Here is a 24,965-nt window from a genome sequence, read left to right on the forward strand (position 1 = left end):
CCTTTCAGTCTAAGCCATTTTAGACTTCTGAAGGTAACAAAAAGCATGCTTGCTATACAGAACTCTTGGAGCACCAAAGGGAAAGGCAACATTTAATGTTAACTCATCTACTCTAAATTCTGTTTTATCACAGGTTAGTCAGCTTCTTGGAAGGAAAAACTGAGAGTTTACACAGAGGTATTCATCATTATACTGGTGTAAGTAAATTAATCAAAGAGTATATTGTGCAGTGCAATCAGTACCAGTGATATTTCAAGCCCTTCATGTTTAAATCCTGTCATGACCAATAGTTGGTGTATGTTTTGTGCAAGTAGGTTACTGCAGTTGGAAAGAGACTATACTACTGAGATTCGGTATCTTGGTGCTCTCCAGTGTGTGTAGACCACACTGTGTAAATTTTGGGGTTTAGTTTTGTTGTTTTTTTGATTGTTTGGCTGTGTTCTTTTTTGTTTTTAAAGCCTCAAAAAACCTTGGGGCTTGATGCATTTATCAGTGTGTCTGGCAGGGCTAAGGTGAAGCTTGTCTTACAGACTTGTACGACAGATCAAATCTCACTTGTTAACTATCTCTTAATTGAGTCAAGTGATTAAAATGTACAGTGAACTTTATTGTGTTAACTTATTTTCTAGCTACTGAAACTTCAGGAGAGAGTGCTTAATAATGTTGTAATATGTCTGCTTGGAGATGAAGATCCCAGAGTGAGACATGTAGCTGCAGCTTCATTAATTAGGTATTTGTGGTTTGTTGTTTGTTTGGGCTTCTTGTAAAACAACCTGTGGAGGTTATTCTGTATCTCCATCTTGACTTAGTGACAGTGGGGTGTTAAGGTTAGAGAAGACTTAACTGCCCAAGAAAGCTGCTAGAGGCTTGCAGAAGCCCTTTGAAACATGTAGTGTAGGCATCCATTGGAGGAATTACAGTGAAATTACAAAAAAAAAACACTCTGTGCTGTAGTTTTGGACTGTTTTCAAAGTTGGAAATGTTCAGGAGGACTGGATCTTACTGTCTTAAGCTTTACTGTAGAGAAATCAGATGGTGAAAAAATGTTCTTTCAGATAGAAATTAGTTTTTGGTTTGCACAGTTGTTCTGTCCTGTTTTGAGCTGCCTCATTGTAATAAAGAGCAGCTGTATAAAGATGCAATAAGCTTAAAAATACAGGTTTTAGTAACAACTCCTGTTGACAAAGTGACATGGACAATTAGTGTCTGCAGCTTTCTGGACTGTGTATTGAATCTATTTTAGATGGACTTTAAATATACTTTCAATTGTGTATGAAATAACTCCCAACTAACGTTTTTTCCTCTTTGCCCATTGCTGTTAAGGCTTGTTCCAAAGCTGTTCTATAACTGTGACCAAGGACAGGCTGATCCAGTTGTGGCAGTAGCAAGAGACCAAAGCGGTGTCTACCTGAAACTACTCATGCATGAAACTCAGCCTCCATCTCACTTTGCAGTGAGCACTATCACCAGGTGAGTTATGTGTCTTACCTTTGAGAGGAATGTGGAACCACATTTCAATTTGTAATGCCTAGAGCAGCAGTTCAACCCTGCAAATGTATCTGCTTGTGGATTCTTTTTTCTTCCTATCTGTAGGAACATCTGGGGTAGGAAACAGGCTCATGCTTAAAGAATAAGCCAAAGTGTTGAGTTAGTAGTTGTGCTCAGACACTGATCCTATGGAGTCATTGTTCTGTGACAGGCTTCATCTTCTCTTCATCTTGATGTCACCCCATTTGTCCATTACATGGCACAAGTTCAGCTTTGTAAGATAATCACATGCACATGGTTGTTTTTCAGGTATGTTGGTCAGGATTCATAACTCCTCACATCCTCTTGAATTTATAGAATCCCAGAGTGGTATGGCTTGGAAGGGACCTTAAAAGTCATCTAGTTCCAGCCTCCTGCCGTGGGCAGCTTGCTCAAGGCCTCCTCCAGCCAGGCTTTGGATACTATTTTGGTGGTGTGATCACTATCAAAAGAAATCACACTGTTTTGATAGTGAGATGTTGTTGCTGTGTCTTTGCTGCCAGCTGCACTACCCTGAGCTCTTTTCTTTAGATCTCTTCTTACACAGACAGTATCACTGGTATATGTTTCTGGGCTCTTCTGTTAATTAGTGATAAAAGTGTTTAGATTTATACCTTTTCTATACATGATCTTTATCATGTCACTCAAAATATATATATTGTAGTAAGGCAATAATGAAACTGTGTGAACACTGTATGGTTTCAGACATAAAATAGTTATTTTGCTACCACAATAATCCAGAGTTTGTAAACATGCAATAATGTTAAATGGTTTGAGCTAAAGCAAGGATTAATGTTAAATTGATGCTGATTTCCAGACACCAGTAGATGAATTCTCAATACTTAACTGATTTCTGCTTGCTGACAAAGAGATTTGATTATAAATTAAATTGCTTTTGCTACTACAGAAGCAAAAATATGAAGATGCTGCTGCTAATAATAATAATGTGCTGTTTAGAGGGTTCTCAGAGTTTATGTTTTATAAGCAGGCTATGAAATATGTTACAGTCTTTACAGCCATAAACATTTTTGATTGAGGTGCTTCTTTTGAATACATGTTTTAGTGCTGTAAACGTTCCTGTTTCAGAACATACAGAGGTTACAACATGGTGCAAAGTCCAACAGATGTTACTATGGAGAACAACCTCTCAAGGGTTATCGCAGCCATTTCCCATGCCTTGACAATCTCCACTACAAGAGCACTTACGGTGGGTTTCCTTAGTTGCTGTGGTGGCAGCTGACTTTCTTTTTCTTCTTTTTCCTTGCTTTATTTGTGATTATTTTTATCTGTATCTGCAGCTTTGGTATTGTGACAGTAGCTGTGTATTTAATTCTCGCACTTGAAACACTTTGTTGTTGTGTCTCGTTCAGTGGTGAAAGTGATTAAACTCTTGATGTTGACTTTTCAGTTTGGCTGCTGTGAAGCTTTGTGTCTTCTCTCCACAACGTTTCCAGTCTGCACCTGGAGTGTGGGATGGCAGTGTGGGTATGTTGCTTCGTCTGTTACTCAAGCTTCTGAAAGTGGTGTTTGCCAAACAGAAGTTCACCTGTCTAGGTGAGGGAAGTCCTGGTTTAGAGGTAATGCTGATCTTACCCTAGGTGGGGGAAGTCCTGGTTTAGAGGTAATGCTGATCTTACCCTAGGTGGGGGATGTCCTGGTTTAGAGGTAATGCTGATCTTACCCTAGGTGGGGGATGTCCTGGTTTAGAGGTAATGCTGATCTTACCCTAGGTGGGGGATGTCCTGGTTTAGAGGTAATGCTGGTCTTACCAGTTATACAAAAAAGCAGAATATCAGGTTGAGAGGTGTCCCTGCTCATGGTGAGGTGATTGGAGTAGATGTTAGCTGAGGTCCCTTCCAACCTGAGCCATTCTAGGATCCTGGTCTGGGAAGCACCTTGGGTGGGTGATCTCTGCTTTTTCTTTTGGCAACTTCAAAATTACCTTAAAGGAAGATATGCAATGTAGCATCAAGTTACAGTCTTAGATAGACTCCACTCATCGATCTCAGTGATGCGATGGATTACAACTGCCTAATTCTTGACACTCTAAAGCTGTGTCTTGGTACATTGTAGTACTTCAGCTTATGCCTCCCACCCCTACCATGCATATGTGCAACTGGAGATGCTGAGGACCATACTGAAGAGCAGTTGAATACAGAATTCTTCCTGTTAGCAGTAGATGTCACTAGCAGCTTGGGAATTTGCTATTTCAGAAAGAAAAAGTAGCAGCTCTTTGAGAAGACAGACTGGTCAGGTCTCTGCTGCAAATTGCTTTAGGTCCCACTTGCATTAAATGTTGTCCTGTTTTCTGTAGTACTTACATATTTATTTTTTAAGTTAGCAGTCTACTTAACTGTTAGTTTTCTTAAGACTTTAAACTTGCTATGAAGGAAGGGAAAAAAGTCATGATATTCCAAAATTGAACTTGCAGTGTTTCTCAGCCAAGTCCTTCAGATGAAACTCAGAAGGGTTGCACTATTGGAGTGGCTGGCATGGTCCTGTCTCTGCTTTCATCAGCATGGTTCCCACTGGACCTCTCTGCACATCAGGATGCTTTGATTTTGACTGGAAACTTGCTTGCAGGTAAGGCAAAACAAGAAAAGTAGGATTGTCCTGATACTGTTGCCATAAGCATCAGAATGCCTGTTTTTCATCCCGTTCTTACTGCAAGTACAAGTAGGGAACTTCTTACACCCAGGAGGTGTGGAAAGATGCTGCCTCCAAGTTGCAGATGTCCTCTAGTTGACAAAGAGAAGATGCAGCTTGCTTGGTACAGGCTGGGTACAAAAAATTAACACTTCTTGTGGAAAACTGCACCTAGTGCTGAGTTGGGAAATAGAGGCTCTCTTTTTCTTCTTTGAGTTTCTGTTCATACAGAGATGATAACCATATAGACCTCTGAAATTCTGATTTATATAGAGTTGAGGACCACCTAGAGATAATCTTACAGACCTCTAAAATTTTCTGATTCATATAGAGATGATGACCATATATGCCCCTAAAATTTTCTGATAACTCCCAAGTTTTTGTCTTCTTTTTCTTAAAATAATGTGATTCTCCTTGCAGCAAATGCCCCCAAGTGCTTAAAGAATCCCTGGAGTGCTGAAGATGATTCCACCCAGGGCACTGCAAAGCAGGAGGAACCTTGGCCAGCTCTGGCAGATAGAGCTCTTGTTACCTTAGTAGAACAGCTCTTCTCTCACCTGCTGAAGGTCATTAATATTTGTGCACATGTCATGGATGATGTTGCTCCTGGCCCTGCAGTGAAGGTATGTATTAAAAAGAAATAAATGAAAGTGTGTTTCGTAAATACTTTTGTCATCCAAGGCTTCTTCAAGGCTCCACATTTCAGATTGGAACAGATAATTCTATGATGTCTTGCTAATCTGACTCCACTATGGGTGGGAAAGCAAGTAGCACGAAAGTACATTCAAGTTTTTCTTTAGTCCTGCCATGTTTGCAGCATTACCTTTAAATCTTGGACTTTTTATTCCTGGTGACTTGACTTGAACATTAATTCAGTGAGGAGTGTCTATAGGAAATGAATACTGGAACCCCTAGCAAACATCTGTTGATTTTTGGTTGTCTGGCTGTAATGCTCTGAGCTCTTTTGGGGACTGAAACTAACTCTTCAGTCTTTTGAATATCCTGCTAAATATTTTGATTTCTGAAACAGCTCGTGTGAGGTACTTGTGGATTTTATCCCTTTTTGGGTTTTTTTGAGGTATCCATATTTTGAGTGTGATTTAGTGACTGTTAAACAATGTTATGTTGAAAAGGTTGGAGTAGATGATCTGTGAGATCCCTTTGAACCTGAGCCACTCTGTGATTAGGATTAGTCATTTCTCTGTATTATAAAAATGTGATTTTTAAAAAATACTCCTTTAGAATCAAAAGGAATTGCAGCCACTGAGCTGTAATTCCATCTCATGGGCTTATGCTGAAGTTGAGAAGGAACTTTTCACCCTGGAAATTCATGTCCTGAACTTGACAAAGCTCTGAGCAACCTGATCTAGTGGGTGATGTCCCTGCTAACTGCAGGGGGGTTGGACTGGTTGGCTTTTGGAGGTCCCTTCCAACCTAGACCATTCTAGGATCCTGTGATTTGTGTAGAAGGAAAGCCACTGGTGCATACAAATGCAATAATTCTTCTCATTCCAGGCAGCATTACCTTCTCTCACAAACCCACCTTCTCTTAGTCCAATTCGGAGGAAGGGGAAAGAGAGAGAGTCTGCTGAACAGGCATCTGTGCCAATGAGCCCTAAAAAAGGTGGTGAAGCAAGTCCAGGTAGGCACATTTATGCTGATGAACCATCCCCACTTCTGTGTAGTTGCAACATAGAGTGCAGGAGTACAACTGAGGAACTTGTTTCCTGAAGTTGTAGTTGAGAAGCTTGCAGACCTGCTGTCTGCCTGTTTGTTCCAGCGCTGCATGGCAGGAAAGGCAGCTCTGGGTGGGGGCTTCTTCACTGGGTTGGGTTGTATGAAAATTACCTCTACTTCTCATAACAAGGTACTTCTGAATCCTTTTCCTGTTTTCCTACTCTATCTACCTACCTGTTGACAAATTAAGTAGTAACTTTTGCTTGTGTTTTACTGCAAAAGTTGCTTTGCAGCTTCTCACAGGAGTAGCTTCTATTGCTCTTTGAAGCAAGATCCTGAATCTAGAAAACTTCTTTTTCTTAGTAATGAATGTAGAAAATGGGTTTTAGTTCTGGCTTATAGGTTATACTTGCACTTCAATAATAAACTCTCTGGGTTAATTAGTCTTAGAGGACTTGATTTTTGGAGTACCAGTTAATGTGTTAGTTGACCAGCATGTGTTTTTGTGGTTTAAAATATTCATGTGGATCACAAAATTCCTGCTGTCTAATTCAGATGCGATAAATTATGTTGAATATGCATGTCCTGAGCACCCTAGAAAAAGTATGTTGTGCTAATCTCTGATACACTTTTAAGCTACTAGGCAAGCTGATGCTGCTGGGCCTGTTCCAACAAGTAAATCGTCTTCAGTAGGAAGCTTTTATCATCTTCCATCATATCTGAAGTTGTACGATGTCTTGAAAGCAACCCATGCTAATTATAAGGTACTGCATGAGATGGATTCAGTTAGGGTATGGCTGAGCAATCACTTGGTGTTTCTTTTTGACGTGACTCTGCTTGGATGAAGAGTCACTTGTTTGCCTCTGTAAATATGTCCACATACTAAAAAACCTGTAAACAAATCAACCCATCACCAATAAAATCAAAGAACAACCAACCCAAACCCCTTGATTAGATGTACTTACCCTGTTCCTTGTTTCTCTGCTGTCACTAACACTGTTATCGAGTGATCTTTCACTGGCTTGGCAATGCCAGATTGATGCCAGTCTCTCCCCACAGTTTATTCCAGAGTGGGTGAGTCTTTTCTTCGTTAAATCAAGTAAGAGAAGATAGATTCCCTAGAGGCTTGGTGATTTCATTGATACAATTTGGGGATGTAGTATTATACCTACTGTGCCTCTGAGAAATGCATTATCCCTTCTCTGTGACTTGCCAGCATCCTGGGGCTCCTGGATGCTGTAACTTCCTCAAGCTAGAAGATCCCTTTCTTTTTCTCAGTCCAAGTCCTCCCTTTACAGCAATTCATAAGGGAATATAAACTGTCAGTGATGTTGATTTAACTGTGCTGAAAGTTTCGGCAGAAGGTTTTTTTTTTTGTCAATACCCTATTCTTGATGTAATTTTAATCTCCTTGCTAAGTAACTGTTAAGAAAATTGTGGGTTTTTACTCCCTGGGACCAGGTTACTTTGGATCTCCAGAACAGTAGCGAAAAGTTTGGATGTTTCTTACGGTCTGCCCTAGATGTTCTGTCTCAAATCCTGGAACTTGCTACTCTTCAGGACATTGGAAAGGTGCGAAATTGGGGTGTTTCTTCTTTTCTAGCTGAGTTGTCCAATACTTCTGGCCCTTTCTGGGAGAAAGCACATACAACAAACATTAAAATTGTTACTGTGAGGAGAAGAGACAGTCCTAGGAGCTTGCTGTTGTTGGAAACTGGAGTCATTTTGTTACTGTGGAAATTTTATGTGGAGAGTTTTCTTCCTAACAAAATGGTTAGGCTTCAGGCATTCTGTGTTAATACCTTTAAATATACTTATAATACAAAATAAAGATTAAAAGGTATACTGCTTCCTCTCCTTCCTTGCTCTCTCTCCCTTTCTCCTTCCTCGCTCTCCCTCCCTCTTTGGTTCCCCTTGATATTTTTTCTCCCTAGCTGTGATGTTGGTCATTGTGGTATTCTAAGACTGGGGGACAGGTCTTAGGTGTTGGTTTCTGTACATAATTCCATGATTTCCCTTAAATTAGTGTAGTTTTACTAAAACTCCCTGTGCTGGTGTCCACTTCTCCTAATAATCTTCTATATAATAAAGGAAAATGCAATTATATGTGCTTGCTTTTGTGCTTTTCTAGTGTGTAGAAGAAATTTTGGGATACCTGAAATCATGTTTCAACAGAGAACCAACAATGGCAACAGTCTGTGTACAGCAGGTAAGAAGATTGATGTTTTGTGTTACTGGAAGGTTTATCCTGGTGTTATCAGTTGGATACTAGGACTGAACATTCTGTTAAGAGAAGCATTATGAAGAAGCCCAACCTATTTACTTGAATTTTTATGACTCCTTCTCAAACTTGATGTATTCTGAATTATCTTGCTGCTTCTTGAACCACTTCCAATTCAAAGACCAGTTTTAACTAAGCCCCAGAAAACAGATTGGTTTCCTGCTTTACCAAATGTGTTCTGTAGCGAGTTAACTACATCTGAAACCTGAAAAACAAAGAACTGCATTGGTGATGGATTTCTTGCAGGCTTCCAGTTAAGCATTTGTATTCAAGTCATAAAAACAATTTTGGTGGGAGACTAACTTTTAGTAGGCTATTTGGAGTTGGCACATGGAAATAGCTTCAGCTGCAAAAGCAATCATACATATTGGGGTGAGCTGTGGATTGGTTCTTTTTTTGCAGGTTATCTCTGTTGTTTTGTTTGATTACAATCATAGAATGCTGGAATGGGTCAGGTTGGAAGGGAGCTCAGAGATCATCTTTGCTAACCTCCCTGCCATGGGCAGGGACACCTCTCAAGTAGACTTGACTGCTCAAGGCCTCATCCAACCTGGCTTTAAACACCGTCAGGGAGGAGGCAACCACAGGCTACCTGGGCAACCTGTTCCAGTGTCTCACCACCCTCATTCTGAGGAACTTCTTTCTAAGTTCCAGTCTAACCCTGCTCTCTCTCAGCTTTAAACCATTCCCCTTTGTCCACTTGGCTAGACACCCTCATGAAAAGTCTTCAGCCTTCATGTAGGATCCCATCAGACACTGGAAGGCAGCATTCAGCCACAATTTTTATTTCAGCCTTTACTCTGGGACAGGTCTTTAGGGAGGATGAGGAGTCAGGATTTTGTGGTTTTTATTTAGTTTTGGGTTTTGTTTTCTTTTTTCCTGAAATATTAACTTCTTTTCCTTTATATTTTCTTCCCTAGTTATTAAAAACATTGTTTGGGACAAATCTGGCTTCTCAGTATGATGGCTTGTCTTCAAACCCCAACAAAGCTCAAGGCAAAGCTCAACGCTTGGGTTCTTCCAGTGTGAGACCTGGTCTCTATCATTACTGCTTCATGGCACCATACACACATTTCACTCAGGCCCTTGCTGATGCCAGTCTAAGGAACATGGTTCAGGCTGAGCAGGAGCACGATGCTTCAGGGTAACTTTCTTCCTTTGTGCTATAAGTTTAATTTGAACTACAATCTCTTAGTGCTTTTCATAAATGCAAGTATCAGGGGAGCTAAGTAACTTGAAATTCCAGTACTGTGTATTATTTATTTCCTGTGGGCTTAAGCAGAGCAATTTGTCTTGGTAGTGAGATGCTGAATGCAAGACTGTATTGATTATCACTAATGTGTTTTCCAAATCAAAGTTAAATCTTTCAAAATGGATACCATTTAAGTTTGGGTAGCTTTTTTAAAGCATAATCATTTGTAATGCTTGTATTCAAAACTATTGCATCAGTCTGCTAATTATAGCAAATAGTCAGTGGCCTTAAAGGAAATGCAGAAGGATGACTAAGCAAAGTAATTGTTTTCTCTACTAGATGTTTGTTGTGTAGAAATTAATGTGATTTGGTCAAAGTGCACTGCACGTTGTCTCTGCTCTTTTGTTTTACTAAGATTCTTGAAGCAGTCAAGCAGATAAAGCTGGCATTGATAAAACAATATGCATCTGAGGAGAATACTTGTCCCTTCATTATTTTTTTTAATGCATGGTTTTGTTGGTTCTGTTCTATTTCTGTTTTGTTTTGTCTTGTTTTTGATAACAGGTGGTTTGATGTGCTACAAAAAGTTTCTACACAGCTGAAAAGTAACATTACCAGTGCAGCAAAGCATCGTGCTGATAAGGTACTTGTAGCTATGTACTCCTGAAAGACCTGTACCTTAGATTTAAAACATTTGTTTTTTCCTCCTTTTAATACATAATTTGGTTTTGAAAGAGACCTGTTCAGATGTTAGATTACTTTAAAATCTCTCTATTACAGAATGCTATTCACAATCACATTCGTTTATTTGAACCCCTTGTCATAAAAGCATTGAAACAATATACTACCACAACATCAGTACAGCTGCAGAGACAGGTTCTGGACCTGCTTGCTCAACTGGTTCAGCTACGAGTTAACTACTGCCTTCTGGATTCAGATCAGGTTGGTACCTCACCACTTTGCAAATTCCTAATATAGGAGTCTTGCCAAAAGGCTTAATATTCACAGCAAGAACACTGAGACAATCCCTTCATTGTATTCATCATAGGTGAAACCAAAGACCTGAAGAAGGACAATACTTGATCCTCAGCCCCTAGCCATAAAGAGCTTCAGATTTCTGGGTTTCTATTGCACATAAATCATGGTTTAAGTTTTATAGCAACTACTTAAGAATAGTTCTGACTTATTCCTGAATTCTAACTGTTCATTAGTTAGACATTAGGAATAAGATTTGGAGAACACAATCAGTGTTGTGAAATAAAACTTCATTTACAACTAGAAATATTTTCTTGTTGTAATGAGAGCACTGACAGTGAGTATCAATGTTAACAACCATTATTGGATGGGGAAGTTAGTGTTGAAGACAGTAGTCTGTGTGGTTGTCCACATGAGCAGTGAATTTGTAGCATATAATACAATCCAGGTGTTTGCTTTACAAGTGTTCTGTTTTCAAGAGGATTTTCTGGTTTATAGACAGGTGTGAGCTGCAGTGAATAACTATCCTGTGAGTTTGTGCATGGAGCTTTTCAGTGCAGGAATATTCTGGATTGATCTTGAGTTAGAGCTGCATTTCAGGTCGACTCTTCACTTCTTGACTGTACTGCCTCAAACAATGTGTGTCACATGAGCGAGAGAGAAGGTTAAATAGATAGATAGGAGGTAAAATGTGGCATGAGTTAATGCAGACAGTAATAAGCTCTTACATCAAGAAGATTCTCTTTTGTAACCATAGAAGGAACACTTAATAACATGCTGGCATGAACTCTAAGCATAAAGGATTCTCAGAGCCTGTCTTGGCTTTTTCTCCTTCCAAAACATGCACTTTGATAATTCTGTCAAATGATTTCAAGTGGGAATTAATGTCTCTGTTGTACTCTTTATTCTCTTTTCAGGTGTTTATTGGATTTGTGCTGAAGCAGTTTGAATACATTGAAGTCGGGCAGTTCAGGTATGAAATTAGCAAAGATCTTCTGTGCAGTGTGGGCTTACAATTGTCTTACTCTGAAGCGTGTCTCAGATTGTGCCAGGGGAGGTCTAGGCTGGATGTTAGGAGGAAGCTCTTCACAGAAAGAGTGGTTTGCCATTGGAATGGGCTGTCCAGGGAGGTGGTGGAGTCTCCATCCCTGGAGGTGTTCAGGGAAAGACTGGATGGGGCACTTAGTACCATGGTCTAGTTGATTGGGTAGGGCTGAGTGATAGGTCAGACTGGATGATTTTCGAGGTCTCTTCTAACCTGGTTGATTCTATGATTCTATGTAGTGATTACCTTTGCTGGTGATTCCTGCCTTAAGAGAAGAGAGAGGTTACCTTCTGGGCAATGCTCTTACTTACTCTCTGACTCCATAGGTTCCCTGTGGCTGAGGAAGTTGCAAAATAGCGTAGAAAAAATATCTTAAGCTATGTTGTTGTGTTTCTCCATGTCTTATTGTAAAACCATTCCTTTGGGATCTCCCCAAAACCTATGATTTCAGTAATCAGCACTTCACTACTAGGATTCAGTTGCTGAAGAGAGAGCTGCTTCTTCTCGGTGTGGATTCAGTGTGAATCCATGGGTATTTTGATCAGGTTGTACATTCTGTATAGGTCGAAAGGAACACAGTGCATTTTTTTACTGTCAGCTATTTCATTTTTTTCTCATACTCCAGTTCATATGAAGAGGTAAGTGGGACACCTTTGTTCTGTGAGTCTCCTACAGAAATAGAGTCATAGATTGGTTTGAGTTGGAGGAGACCTTAAAGATCATCTAGTTCAGCACTCTTGCAAGGGCAGAAGTAGTACTCCAAGTGTGTCATGCCCACTAGATAGTATGTTGTAACATTAGTAACTGTATAATGGGCAAAACTTGACTGAAATTTCTTGAGGGCTTAAAAAAGCAACCCAGAACATTGTAGGGAATAGAGCACAAAAACTACAGCAATATTGTGTGGTAACAGAACAGCCCATTCCTGTAAAAATACATATCCGTGTACTGTTTAAAGGTCTTAATTTTTACTGAGCAGAGTTGTGCAACTCAAACTGGACACTTTTCTTCTTTCCAGGGAATCTGAGGCAATCATTCCTAATGTCTTCTTTTTCCTGGTGTTGCTGTCTTACGAGCGGTATCATTCCAAGCAGATAATTGGAATCCCTAAGATCATTCAGCTGTGTGATGGAATCATGGCCAGTGGGAGGAAAGCTGTTACACATGGTAATCCAAATAGACATAGGCACCAACACTAGTGTTAGGAATAGCTGGGCAATAAACCAGTGTTGAATAGTGAGCTGTGGAAAACTCATACTGCTTGTTCCACAAGACACTAGCTTTTATGTTTTTAACATGTGAAACAAGTCTCATTTCCTTCCTTCAGGAAGTTTTTGTACCCTACTAAGGCTTCTAGCCTGTGTTTTGTATTGTACATAGTAACAGCAAAGCTTTTATTTGAGTCGTTGAGGTAGTAAGTTCACAACATAGCAGCGCTTTTAAGATTTGATATTAAATTTTAGCCCCCTTCCTCTTTCACCCTTTAAATGGAAGCATCTCTCATAGTTACCAGTGATTCTGCTGAGGAATACTTGATAAAAATATCTATTTTAGCTCTATGAGAATGGGAAAATGTGTCCATAATGTAGATTTTTCTACTAGAAGTAAAAAGATAGACAACATTATGCATAATATTTTGGGCTTTGCTTTTGGGGATGAGGCAAACCTTTAATATAGCGAAGCACAGTTTATTGTTAGTAGCTGAAGGGCTAGAACAAGAAAACACTGTTCAAGAACTATTTATCTCCTACTAACACATCCAAACAAATCTCGTTTCAGCAATTCCAGCTTTACAACCCATTGTTCACGATCTCTTTGTGTTGAGAGGAACAAATAAAGCTGATGCTGGAAAAGAGTTGGAAACACAAAAGGAGGTGGTAGTGTCAATGCTGCTGAGACTTATTCAGTACCATCAGGTGAGAGGGGAGGACAAAATCTCCCAGTTTATGATCTCTAAGAGGGTAACATTGCTTTGGCTGATAAAAATGGTTTGGGCAGCATCAATGATTTTCTGTACAAAACTTGAGTAGCTGGAATCTTTGTGTGATCTTTACTTTTAGAGAGAGCATGCAAATGTTTTTGGGGTAGGGGAAAGGTTCTGCACTGCTAATCAGTATTTCAGATAAAACAACATGTCAAGCCTGGGTAACAGTACTAAAAAGGCTTCACTTGGGGTTGTGATCTTGGTTATGCTGCAGGTTGAATACATAGGCGACTAGTAGAAGAGGTGAAAGAAATGGAAATACAAGAAGCAGAAAAGAATGTGTGTGAAAGGGAAAGAGAGGACAGAAGTAGAAGTAGGAAACACCCTGTAGAGAGGTGGTTTGGATATTGCTGTACAATAGCAAGATTAACATTTAAAACTACTGACAATTTGAATAAGGTGATGAACACTGGTAGTTACCCCAGACCTCATGGGTCTGGAAAAGATTAACATTCTAAACTACTGACAATTTGAGTAAGGTAGTAAAAACTGGTAGTTACCCCAGACCTCATGGGTCTGGAAAAGATGTTGCTGTGTAGGAATGTGAGGATGACTTTCATCAGTACACTTGGTTTAAAAGAACAACATTCAGGTAATGTTAAGAGGAGCAACGTAATTAAGATGGGTTCTTATTGCTTCTTCAGGTGCTTAACAAACTTAATATGCTTTTCCTTCCATCATGTGAAAAAATGCAGCTCTGGTGTATGCTGATGTAAGCAATGTATTTTCAGAGAAGAGCAGGGGAAAGAAGTCAGCACATCTTGTCAAAATAGTTTGTTAGAACTGCATGTTCAGATTGGGGTGATTTTGTGTATCCACATTTTCTTTTCAATCTGTAGTTTTATAATCATAAAATGACTAATGGAACTATTTGAAATGACACTCTGTAGACACATGATGTGAAATAGTGAATAACTTTGTGTTATATAAGGTACTGCAATTACCAGCAGATCCCCTCCTGACACACTTAACCTATTAAAGACCACCCATGCACTGCTCTTCCCACACCAGCCCATTTGTACTTCTTATTCTGGCGCACTTGTTAGAAACTAACCTCTGGACAGTTCTCTTGTTCCTTGGCTGTTGCTGGGATGTTCTGCTGTGGTGTCCCTGTTGTTGGCAAGGTTTCAAGAGGTGCAACTTCTAACATATTTTCTGTTCCAACTGGAGCTCCAGAGTTCAAGTCACTCAGCTCCTATCACAGAAATAGAAACATCCAGGTTGGAAAAGACCCTCAGGGTCACCAAGTCCAACCTATAACCCTATTCTGCAAGATCCACCTTAAACCATATCCCCTTTCTCATGAGAAAACTCTTTTGAGAAGAAAGTCATCTGCTGATCATATTTTTTTTTCTTCTTTTTGACTGGCTGTGTTTCTGGACCTAAACTGCCTTAATTTCTTTTCTAAGTGCTCCACCTAACTGGTTTACTGAACCAGATTTTTCTGTCCTCTGGGCCTGTCTAATCCTTGAAAGTATGGTCTCTGCAGCCCTCAAAGTGATGACTAGAAGTGATCCTTACTGTTCTCTGTTATGCTGTCCTATAAACTTTGGTATCAGGGTGACATATCCCAGGTGAACAAGCTCCATAAGAATCTGTTCTGTTGACCAAATTTCAACTTAGAGCTACAGTAAAGGAAGAACATGCATGTAGGAAACTACTCTCTTCCTTGCTCCACATTCTGTTGAGTATACAATGCAGCATTTCAGTTCACTCTTATTTTTCCCGTTGTTTGAATAATCTTTTGACAAATGCCATTTAAAAAGTAACTTCAAAGGAAAAGTCAGAGGTAAGAGCAAGCTTTTAACCTGAAAGTGGGGGGTTAGAAATGTTATCTTGTTTCTCATGTGGTTTGTCTTTTCTTTCTGCCTTTGGGTAGATGGATGAAACAGTAAATGTTTTTCCCACTAGGGTATGACTTCAGTGTTTCTTGGTAGTGTGGGTGTTGACTTAAATTCTTTTGGACTCTTCCTCAGGTACTAGAAATGTTCATTTTAGTATTGCAACAGTGCCACAAAGAAAATGAAGACAGATGGAAAAGATTGTCCCGGCAAATAGCTGACATTATTCTCCCAATGCTTGCAAAACAACAGGTTATTATTTGGTTCTTCTTTTTAATCTAGAAACATCTGAAATAATTGCTATAATGTATGTATCAGTAATGGCTTTTGGGTGTTTTTTTAATATATATATATGAATGTAGTTTTTTTTTCCTGAATGTAATATCTAAAAAAAAAAATCATTGCTGCAAGGTAAACTATCTTCAAAGCAATGGTGAAATACATGAAGAATCTGCACTGTCTTTGAGGCTGTTTCCAGAGCTCTTATGTGATTATACCTGAGCACTTAGTCCATGGTGTGAAGACTCTCCCATGTTTGTAGAACATGAAAATTACTGGGTTTATAACTGCAGTTGTTTGAGGAGAATGAAAAGACATTGTCTGCAACTGCACTAATAAGTCACAGAATTGTGGAGCAGTTGAAGTTTAAGTGGACCTCTAGACAGTGTCTTACCCTTAAAGCAGGTCTGCTGCAGCAGCTTGGGACCGTGTCCAGTCAATTTTTGACAGCCTTTAAGGATGAAGCCTTCAAACCTGTCTGAGCATCCTCACAGGCAGAAAACAAATAGACTGCATTTCAGTGGAGCTTCCTGTATTTCAACTTCTGCCTCTTGCTTTTCATCCTAGTCCTGCATTCCACTGGAAAAAAATCTTTCTTCTGTGATGGCAGATCCATGAGATCTCAGAGGACTTCATAGCTGGGGAGAAGGGGAAGTTACTGTGGGTCAGGCAACAGTTTTTGAGCAAAGTTAAAACTGCTGGTGAAAGAAAATTGCTGAGCTTATGTATGAGTGCAGGTCCTCAATTGCCCAATTTTTTTAAGCAAGCCAGATTTTGTTGAATTTGATTTAAGATCATCCACATTTTGTTGAATTTGATTTAAGCTCATCCAGATTTTGTTGAATTTGATTTAAGCTCATCCAGATTTTGAGTCCAATTAACTTTGCAAGTGAATTGGTCTACAATTTGTCTAAAAAACCTGATGAAGTCAGGTGTCCTGCCTTTGTTGCTGCAGTGTAATAACATTCTAGCTCTTTGCTTTTCTGATGATCAGGGATTTTTTTCCTCCTAGTTACCTGCTTTAGTTTATTCATGACCAGCATTGCTCTCTATAAATATGCCTGGTAGGATGTGCAGGGAGGAGAAAAATCCTTCAGTTTTATGACTAGTCAATCTTCTGGTCTCATTTTCCGAATGCAGCTTATTTCTCCTAATAAAATCTATGTTATGGATATTGAACTCCTTATGGTAGACTTTCTTGGTCCATCCTCTCAAAACTCTTATGTAGGGAGGTCTTCAATGGAAGTCAAATTTACCTGCCATAGCTTTTGGTTGCTCTGAATTTTGCGTGCACAGGTTAGCACGCAAATGTTGAAACTACACAATGGTAATTCTGTGTTGTAGTTACCTTTTAGTTTTGTGTTTTACAGATGCACATAGACTCTCATGAGGCTCTGGGAGTATTGAACACCTTGTTTGAAATTCTGGCTCCTTCATCCCTTCGCCCTGTGGACATGCTTTTAAGGAGTATGTTTGTTACTCCTAAAACAATGGTAAGCAGGTTGGTTTTTTTTTTTTCCCAGAGAAGAGAGAATCTTTCAGGCCAAACAGAAGAGTTTGGTTTCATCTTTTTAATTTGCAATGTGGTTTTTAAATACTTGCAGCACAATTTAGTGAAGAATTGGTTAGAACTAGCTAAATTTACCAACTAATAGTCATGCTTTACTGGCAGGGGTGTGGAACAAGATAATCTTTTCCAACTCGTTCTATGGCCCCATGAATCTGCTTGTCTTTATTTTTGCATTTTGGGGATCAGGAGTGAAGAGAAACATAGTTACAATACATTTTAGCATGCAATATGGCAAGGCAAATAAATCCCATCATTAGTACTGCTTTTATAGCTGAGAAATTGTTTAACAGAGTGAATCTAAGATCACAAAAATAGCATTTTAACATAAAAGTTATTCCTGTCTTGTAAGAAGGAGTGAGTCCAGAGGAGGCCACAAAGATGATCCAATGTGCAAAGCACCTCTGCTGTGAAGATAGGTTGGCAGTGTTCAGCTTGAGGAAGAGAGGACTCCAGGGGGAACTTAGATCTGCCTTCCAATACTTGAAAGGATCTGACAGGAAGGCTGCAGAGGGATTTTTCATAAGGGCCAGGACAAGGGGGAGTGGTTTGAAGCTGAGGGAGAGTAGAGCTAGACTGGATCTTAGGAAGAAGTTCTTTAATACAAGGGTGGTGAGACTGGAATAGGCTGCTCAGGAAGGTTGTGGCTGCCTCCTCCCTGGGGGTGTTGAAGGTCAGGTTGGATGAGGCCTTAAGCAGCCAAATCTAGTTGAGAGGTGTCCCTGCCCATGGCAGGGAGGTTGAAGTAGGTATTCTCTGAGATCCCTTCCAACCTGAGCCATTCTGGGACTCTCTGAGTCTCTGATTTTATACAGCAGTTAATGAAAATATTGTTTGGTTGTTGTTTTTTAAATACACTCAGATGTTGTGTTGCTTAACTTTTAAAGTATTCTCTCTTCTGCATCTCTTGTGCTAGGCATCTGTGAACACTGTCCAGCTGTGGATTTCTGGAATTTTAGCTATCCTTAGAGTCCTGATTTCACAGTCAACAGAAGACATTGTTCTGTCACGTATACAAGAGCTTTCCTTCTCTCCATATTTGATTTCATGTCAAGCCATCAACAGGCTGAGATGTGGAGAAAATAACCTAACGGCACCAGAGGATCATCCAGAGGCCAAACAGGCCAAGTACCTGCCTGAAGAGACCTTCTCTAGGTGTGTTGGCTTTTGAATAACTTAGGAGAAAGATTGAGATGTCTGAAAAATCACCAATACTGTGCAGTTCTTAGCTATGTACCACTGTGATCTGATCGCAGTAAGCTCTCTTAATGAGTTGATTCAGGAGCAGTGTGTAGAGGAAAGAACAAGAAGAGCAGTGGAGAGATGAGATGAGAGGTTGATAGTAGGGGACTTTGGGCTGTTTAGATGCTTTCTTGAGCCAAGTGCAGGACTTGGGTTAGTCTTTAACTTAGTGAAATCAGGTCCACAAACTTAACTGGTAACCCTTTCCTTCTTCCCTGTGTGGAGACTGGAAAATAAGTAATCCCCTTGGTACAAGCCCAGATGCTGTATTAGAGTCTGGGCAGCATTTGGATTCAAATCTATAAAGGTAGTCCTTCTCTTTATTCCCTTTTTTTAAAGAGCTGGCTTTGTCTGGTTAGATCCCATGCTGCTATCAGAGAGTGACAGACTTCAGGCAAAGGAAGTATGGAGAGATACAATGGCATCATGTCTTAATGTACTGGGAAGCACTGGAAATAATCATTGAACAACTTTTTACTCAAGTTTCCATCTTCAGGTAGAACTAAAATGCTGTTACTTCTCATTCAGCAAAATGTGAGGGTGATGGAGAAAGGGAGAAGGGATTTTGATGTGATTTCGTGTCTGTCAGGAGCGAGTTTGAGGAACAGTTGCAGCCAGGAGCAGGGCTGACTTCCCTCAGATGTGCTGTTTTGGTGTTTCTTTTGGTTATGCATGCATGCTAATGGAGATAACCCAGATCTCATATGTAATTATTGATTTGCTTTTGATCATGTCTTGGTACCTCTAGATTCATATGTGCTTTGAGTCAGCCTGGTCTGTAGCATTTCGTGTAGCGTCCTGTTTAGGGTGCACTGAGCCAGCAGTGTGCCCAGGTGGCCAAGAGAGCCAGTGGCATCCTGGCCTGCATCAGGAATGGTGTGGTCAGCAGGAGCAGAGAGGTCATCCTGCCCCTGTACTCTGCACTGGTTAGACCACACCTTGAGTACTGTGTTCAGTTCTGGCCCCCCCAGTTTAGGAAGGACACTGAGATGCTTGAGCGTGTCCAGAGAAGGGCGACGAGGCTGGGGAGAGGCCTTGAGCACAGCCCTACGAGGAGAGGCTGAGGGAGCTGGGATTGGTTAGCCTGGAGAAGAGGAGGCTCAGGGGAGACCTTATTGCTGTCTACAACTACCTGAGGGGTGGCTGTGGCCAGGAGGAGGTTGCTCTCTTCTCTCAGGTGGCCAGTGCCAGAACGAGAGGACACAGCCTCAGGCTGTGCCAGGGGAGATTTAGGCTGGAGGTGAGGAGAAAGTTCTTCACTGAGAGAGTCATTGGACACTGGAATGGGCTGCCCGGGGAGGTGGTGGAGTCGCCGTCCCTGGAGCTGTTCAAGGCAAGGTTGGACGTGGCACTTGGTGCCATGGTCTAGCCTTGAGCTCTGTGGTAAAGGGTTGGACTTGATGATCTGTGAGGTCTCTTCCAACCTTGGTGATACTGTGATACTGTCTGTGACAAGGACTTCCTATTTTAGTCTTCCAACTTGCTGAGTTTCACAGGCAACCTTCACCTTACTCTGAAAGGTGTTGCCCTGCCAGTTTCTCTCTTGATTGTATATCTGTTTTTTGAAGGTTCTTATTACAACTTGTTGGCATTCTGTTGGAAGATATTGTTACCAAACAGTTGAAAGTGGACATGAATGAGCAGCAGCATACTTTCTACTGCCAGGAGCTGGGCACACTGCTTATGTGCCTAATACATATCTTCAAGTCAGGTAATGCTTTCAATATTGCCTTGTGTTGCAGCATGCAGTGGCAGTTCTGAGACAATTGTTGACTGCAGTGAGCTACAGAGAAGAAATAAATAAGTGCTAAGGAACCTCCCAAACTTCTTGTCTGTGCATGAAGGCCACAATTTTCAAACTTCTGTCTGCATGGAACGAAACATAAGGAGTGACTTTTCATCTCTGCTTTTAACTGAGATTAAAACTTTCTATTCTAAAAATGCAAAGCATTCTAAATTTATGGCTGGATTTCTCTTGTGTTTTCTCAGTTTGGAGGTTGGTAGGTAGGTATGTCCAGACTCAAAATACTGAGTTACAGCTGCTGCACTACAGGTGTAGTTTAGAACAACTCGTGTCTGGGAACAGACTAAGGTCTCCTATCTTTGTTTTTTAACCACTGTCCTGCTTGGATGTTTTTGTCTTCTCATCCATTATGGCTTTTTCAACACGTGAGCGTGGCTGACTCCTGTGTACTTAACCCCGAGGAGCTGCAGGGTTAGAAATGAACATTTTCAGTGTGCCACTTAGAAATAAAAGGCTGGAAGTAAAAAGATCGCCGTGCAGTGGCTGTCGTGGCTGTGGAAGGTCGCTAGATGGTGCAATCACTGCAGATGCAGGAAGCTGGAGCGGTTTGCTAGTCGGAAGCCAAGTTCTTCGGCTCAGTTACTTTTTCCATTGTTTTCCATTTCCATTGTGTATTTATCCATCCTGGGGGTAACTGGTTCACATGGCTATGGAATAGACAGCTTTGTTCTTCTGTACATCTGGCAAGGCAAGCAACAAACACTGCAGACTTCTTTCATTATTCTCATTAGCTCTTGGTTTCTAATTTGGTTCTGAAGGAACATCTTTCCCCCCTCATCTTGTCTTCTCACAGAAACTCAAAGTCTGTACCTTTAGAGAGCTCGAAGTTTGTCCATTTTCTTTGTGTTCCTACCTTTTGGCTTATTGAGTACAGAATCAACAAGTCAGAAGGCAAAATCCAGCTTTTGTATTCACTCTGCAGGGTATTGACTTCCCTTCAGCATTTCCTTTTTGCATTTTAGAAATTTGGTAGAATGATATCAGCTTAGTTTGAGCTAAATGTGTTTGGGAAGCCATCTTCTCAAGTAGGACACCTGTAAGCAATCTTCCTTTGCACACAGAAGAGTAGTTACAAAGTGGTTCTTAATTAGAGCTTCTGTGCTTTACTTTATAAATGAAACAAAAATAAACCCAAAATCATTGTCTTGTAATTAATAGTTTTAAATTTGCACTCTTAGATGCATGATAGAGTTAAAAAATTGAGGAGTTGGAGCAAAACTAGAAGTGAGCAGATTCAGATTGGATGTTGGGAAGAAGTTCTTCACTGTGAGGATGATGAGACACTGGAACAGGTTGCCCATCCCTGGAGATTTTAAGACCAGGCTGGATGTGACTCTCAGCATCCTGATCTAGTGGGAGGTGTCCCTGCCCATGGCAGGGGGATTGGAACTAGTTGATCCTTGAGGTCCCTCCCAGCCCTGACAATTCTGTCATTCTGTGATACAATAATTTTCATTACCATTCTAATTTATCTGAAGCATTACTTACTGAGTCTGAGAGCTGGTTGTTACTGGTTGACATGTTGCCCTTGGGCAAACTCCATGACTTTCCATTCATAAAACCATTTCTTCCAAGCTTGTGAACCAAGGTTTTTGTTCTTAAATTACTTAAAAACTTCAAAATTCAGACTAGATGTTAGTTGCTTTAATGTGCTGTTATTGTTTTCAGGGATGTTCAGAAGAATCACAGCTGCAGCCACCAGGCTTTTTACAGGAGATGGATCTGATGGTAGTTTCTATACCCTGGAGAGTTTGAGTGACCTTGTTCAGTCCATGATTCCCACACATCCTTCTTTAGTTCTCCTTTGGTGTCAAATCCTGCTTCTTGTCAATTACACCAACTACAACTGGTGGTCAGAAGTGCATCAAACCCCAAAGTAAGATTGATTTTGATCCCTAATAGTAATAGTGTGTCTCATAATTATATTGGCTAAAAAGAAATCACTCTTTTCTGCTAATAAACATGTCAGCTGGTTGGATTGTACAGTTTGATTTTGAACGGGATAATTCTGCATTTGCTTTCTGTGTGTACACATTATCTATTCTGCTATCAGTAGGCCTTTCTAACTGAGGAGACATGACCTGCACTCAAGTATTCCTCAGACCTGCCAGTTAGTCTTTCCACATCTAAGACAATAAATTATTACCTGTGATTAATATGGTGGCAGTAATTTTAAGACCAAGGGCAGGGTTCTGCATCTGGTTTGGGGTGATCCTAGGCACCAATATAGGGCAGTGACTGGTTTGAGAGCAGCCCTGAAGAAAAGGACTTGGGGGTGCTGGTGGATGAGGAGCTCAACGTCAGCTATCAGTGTGCATTTGCAGCCCAGAAAGCCAACCGTATCCTGGACTGCATCAAGAGAAGTGTGGCCAGCAGGTGGAGGGAGGTGATTCTCTCCCTCTACACCACTCTTGTGAGGCCCCACCTGGAGTACTGCCAGTGCTGCAGCCCCTATTACAAGAAGGATGTGGACGTACAGGAATGTGTCCAGAGAAGGGCCATGAGAACGATCAGAGGGCTGGAGCGCCTCTCCTATGAGGACAGGATGAGAGAGTTTGGACTATTTGAGTTTGGAGAGGAGAAGGCTCTAAGGAGACCTTCTTGTGGCCTTCCAATATCTGAAGTGGGCTACAAGAGAGATGGTGAGGGACATTTTAGGGTGTTGGGTGGTGATAGGACTGAGGGAAATGGATCCAAGCTACAGGAGAGGAGGTTTAGATTAGATGTTAGGAGGACGTTCTTCACCATAAAGGTGGTGAGACACTGAAGCAGGTTGCCCAGGAGGGTGGTGGAATCCCCATCCCTGGATGTTTTTTAAGGTCAGGTTGGTTGTGGCCTTGGGCAACCCTAGTGGAAAGTGTCCCTGTCCATGACATGGTGGTTGGAACTAGGTGATCCTTGGGGTCCCTTCCAACCCTGCCAATTCTGTGATTTACATTTATTATAACAAAATATTCCCTCTTTTATATTTCCTGTTCCTATAGAGACTTTGTGTTTCACCTTGCAGCAAGCAGCCAGCACAGATGACAGACACTGTTGTGTTTCTGGTTGCTAAAACTGTAGCTCTATATTTGTTCTTAATGGGTCTAGTGCTAAATGCTATCAAAGCATAGTATCAGCATTGAGAACTTTGGTGACCTCACTAAACAGTAGTTGTCTGAAAATGGGACATTTGGTCAGAGATGAGTGTTCTCTCAGGCTGGAAGTATTCATTTCCTGGGGGTAAGGCAGATAGGCCCTATGGGGTGGGTGTCCTGTGTTTGCTGTAAGGAGAGATAAACAACTGAACTTGAGATGTTTTGCATGCTCAAATGTGAGGTTCTTGCCTCAGTTCAACCTCAGGATGTGAAAAACACATACTTTGGTTAGAAGAAACATGAAATGACTGGTCTTAGGAGCAGAGTGAGGCAACTAAAATAGCTAAGGTAACATCTGCTATTTGTTGCAGCTACCTTTGTTTGATTAAGCATTATCACCTCTCTTACTGGTCTTTGCTGGGCATCACTTCAGTCTGATACTGGACCAAGTGCTCAAGAACACTGGTTTGGCTTGAGAAGAAAATACAGTGTTAACTTCTGTTATCCTGCCAGAGATGGAGTGGGCCACAATTTTCTTTTCAATTACCTGTTAGGTTCTTCAGGATGTCCAAGGAGTAATAAGCATGGGGAGTTTGGGGTGAGGAAAGAGACTGCAGTTGTTAAAAAGTGAAAAGCAAAGGGTCTGCTTCAAACCACCATGACATTGCAGTGAAGTTTCTGGGAGAACAAACATTTTGTAAAGACACTGGTGGGAGTATTCCAAGCAATTGGAATGTCAGTGTTCCATAAAAGCCTAACAAAACACGATGTGCTTCTTGCAGGAGACACAGTCTTTCTACGACTAAGTTGCTTAGCCCTCAGATATCTGGGGACAGCAGCGAATCCAACGCGGAATTGAAACGTGGCATGTGCAATCGAGAGATAGTGAGAAGAGGAGCTCTCATTCTGTTCTGTGACTATGTTGTAAGCTTTGTGTTATGAGTTTTATCACTGTGGTCTGGAGTTGTTTGATTCTGACAGTCTTCATTCACTGAATCTGTCTGGCCAACAAGTGAAGAATGAGGACTTGTGAAACTAGTGCTTTTATCTCCTGGGGGTGCATCTCTAAGCTTGGCTGTGACCTCAGCTGGCATTGTTTTCTATACAGATTTGGGAAGTCTGTTGTGTCAAAATAACAATATTAATATCCAGACTCTTTATGCCATTGTTTTAAAGTGGGCAATTAGATATGAAAAACTTGGGTGGTTCGATAAGGTTTTTAGTAATTGGACACTTCACATGGGTATTGCTGGAATCATGTTTTCCTTTTCCCCCACCTTCTAGTGTCAGAACCTACATGATTCAGAACACTTGACCTGGCTTATTGTGAATCATGTTCAAGACTTGATTAACCTGTCCCATGAGCCTCCAGTGCAAGATTTTATTAGTGCTATTCACAGGAATTCAGCAGCCAGTGGTCTCTTCATCCAGGCCATTCAGTCACGGTGTGAGAATCTTGCAGCTGTAAGTTTAACTTTGTCACTTGTTTAAGATCAAAGCCACTTACATTTCAGCATAAGTTTAACTGATAAGCTTGCAAATTCTGACATTTCTGGGTCATCTGTCAACTTCTAATTTTATCTTTAAAGTCACTTCTAAAAATGCAAACTTCCAACCTTATAATTTATCAGCACCTTCAGTATCAGATGTGTTCCAATCCATCAAATGTATGAATCCAATAGAGTTGCAGAAGCTGCTTTTCTTCCTTCCTGCCTATTACCCCTGCATAAAAAATAGCTGAAGGGTAAATTAATGCTGTAACTTTCAGCTTTAGTTTGAGCGTCTTAGCACAATGAACAGAACCAGTAACCACAGAGGCAGGAATAGG

At 40.8% G+C, this 24,965-nt stretch overlaps 1 protein-coding gene across 1 annotated transcript in view; it reads left to right on the forward strand.

The window, feature by feature from the left end:
* The window catches only part of HTT (huntingtin), a 76,393-nt gene that overhangs the window by 26,262 nt on the left and 25,166 nt on the right, over nt 1-24,965 (forward strand). The window contains exons 20-43 of the mRNA XM_064151601.1: nt 134-197; nt 630-730; nt 1,324-1,470; nt 2,614-2,734; nt 2,936-3,012; nt 3,959-4,110; nt 4,594-4,796; nt 5,689-5,815; nt 6,487-6,614; nt 7,312-7,422; nt 7,982-8,059; nt 9,052-9,275; nt 9,888-9,966; nt 10,104-10,265; nt 11,216-11,271; nt 12,362-12,510; nt 13,123-13,259; nt 15,304-15,420; nt 16,818-16,940; nt 17,931-18,169; nt 19,825-19,967; nt 21,729-21,936; nt 23,920-24,061; nt 24,422-24,601. Of these exons, the coding sequence (XP_064007671.1) occupies nt 134-197; nt 630-730; nt 1,324-1,470; nt 2,614-2,734; nt 2,936-3,012; nt 3,959-4,110; nt 4,594-4,796; nt 5,689-5,815; nt 6,487-6,614; nt 7,312-7,422; nt 7,982-8,059; nt 9,052-9,275; nt 9,888-9,966; nt 10,104-10,265; nt 11,216-11,271; nt 12,362-12,510; nt 13,123-13,259; nt 15,304-15,420; nt 16,818-16,940; nt 17,931-18,169; nt 19,825-19,967; nt 21,729-21,936; nt 23,920-24,061; nt 24,422-24,601 (3,268 nt within the window). The remainder of the gene's footprint in view (nt 1-133; nt 198-629; nt 731-1,323; nt 1,471-2,613; nt 2,735-2,935; nt 3,013-3,958; nt 4,111-4,593; nt 4,797-5,688; nt 5,816-6,486; nt 6,615-7,311; nt 7,423-7,981; nt 8,060-9,051; nt 9,276-9,887; nt 9,967-10,103; nt 10,266-11,215; nt 11,272-12,361; nt 12,511-13,122; nt 13,260-15,303; nt 15,421-16,817; nt 16,941-17,930; nt 18,170-19,824; nt 19,968-21,728; nt 21,937-23,919; nt 24,062-24,421; nt 24,602-24,965) is intronic.

The sequence above is a fragment of the Pogoniulus pusillus genome, chromosome 11 (assembly GCF_015220805.1).
Source record: "Pogoniulus pusillus isolate bPogPus1 chromosome 11, bPogPus1.pri, whole genome shotgun sequence".
NCBI classification, from domain to species: Eukaryota; Metazoa; Chordata; class Aves; order Piciformes; family Lybiidae; genus Pogoniulus; species Pogoniulus pusillus.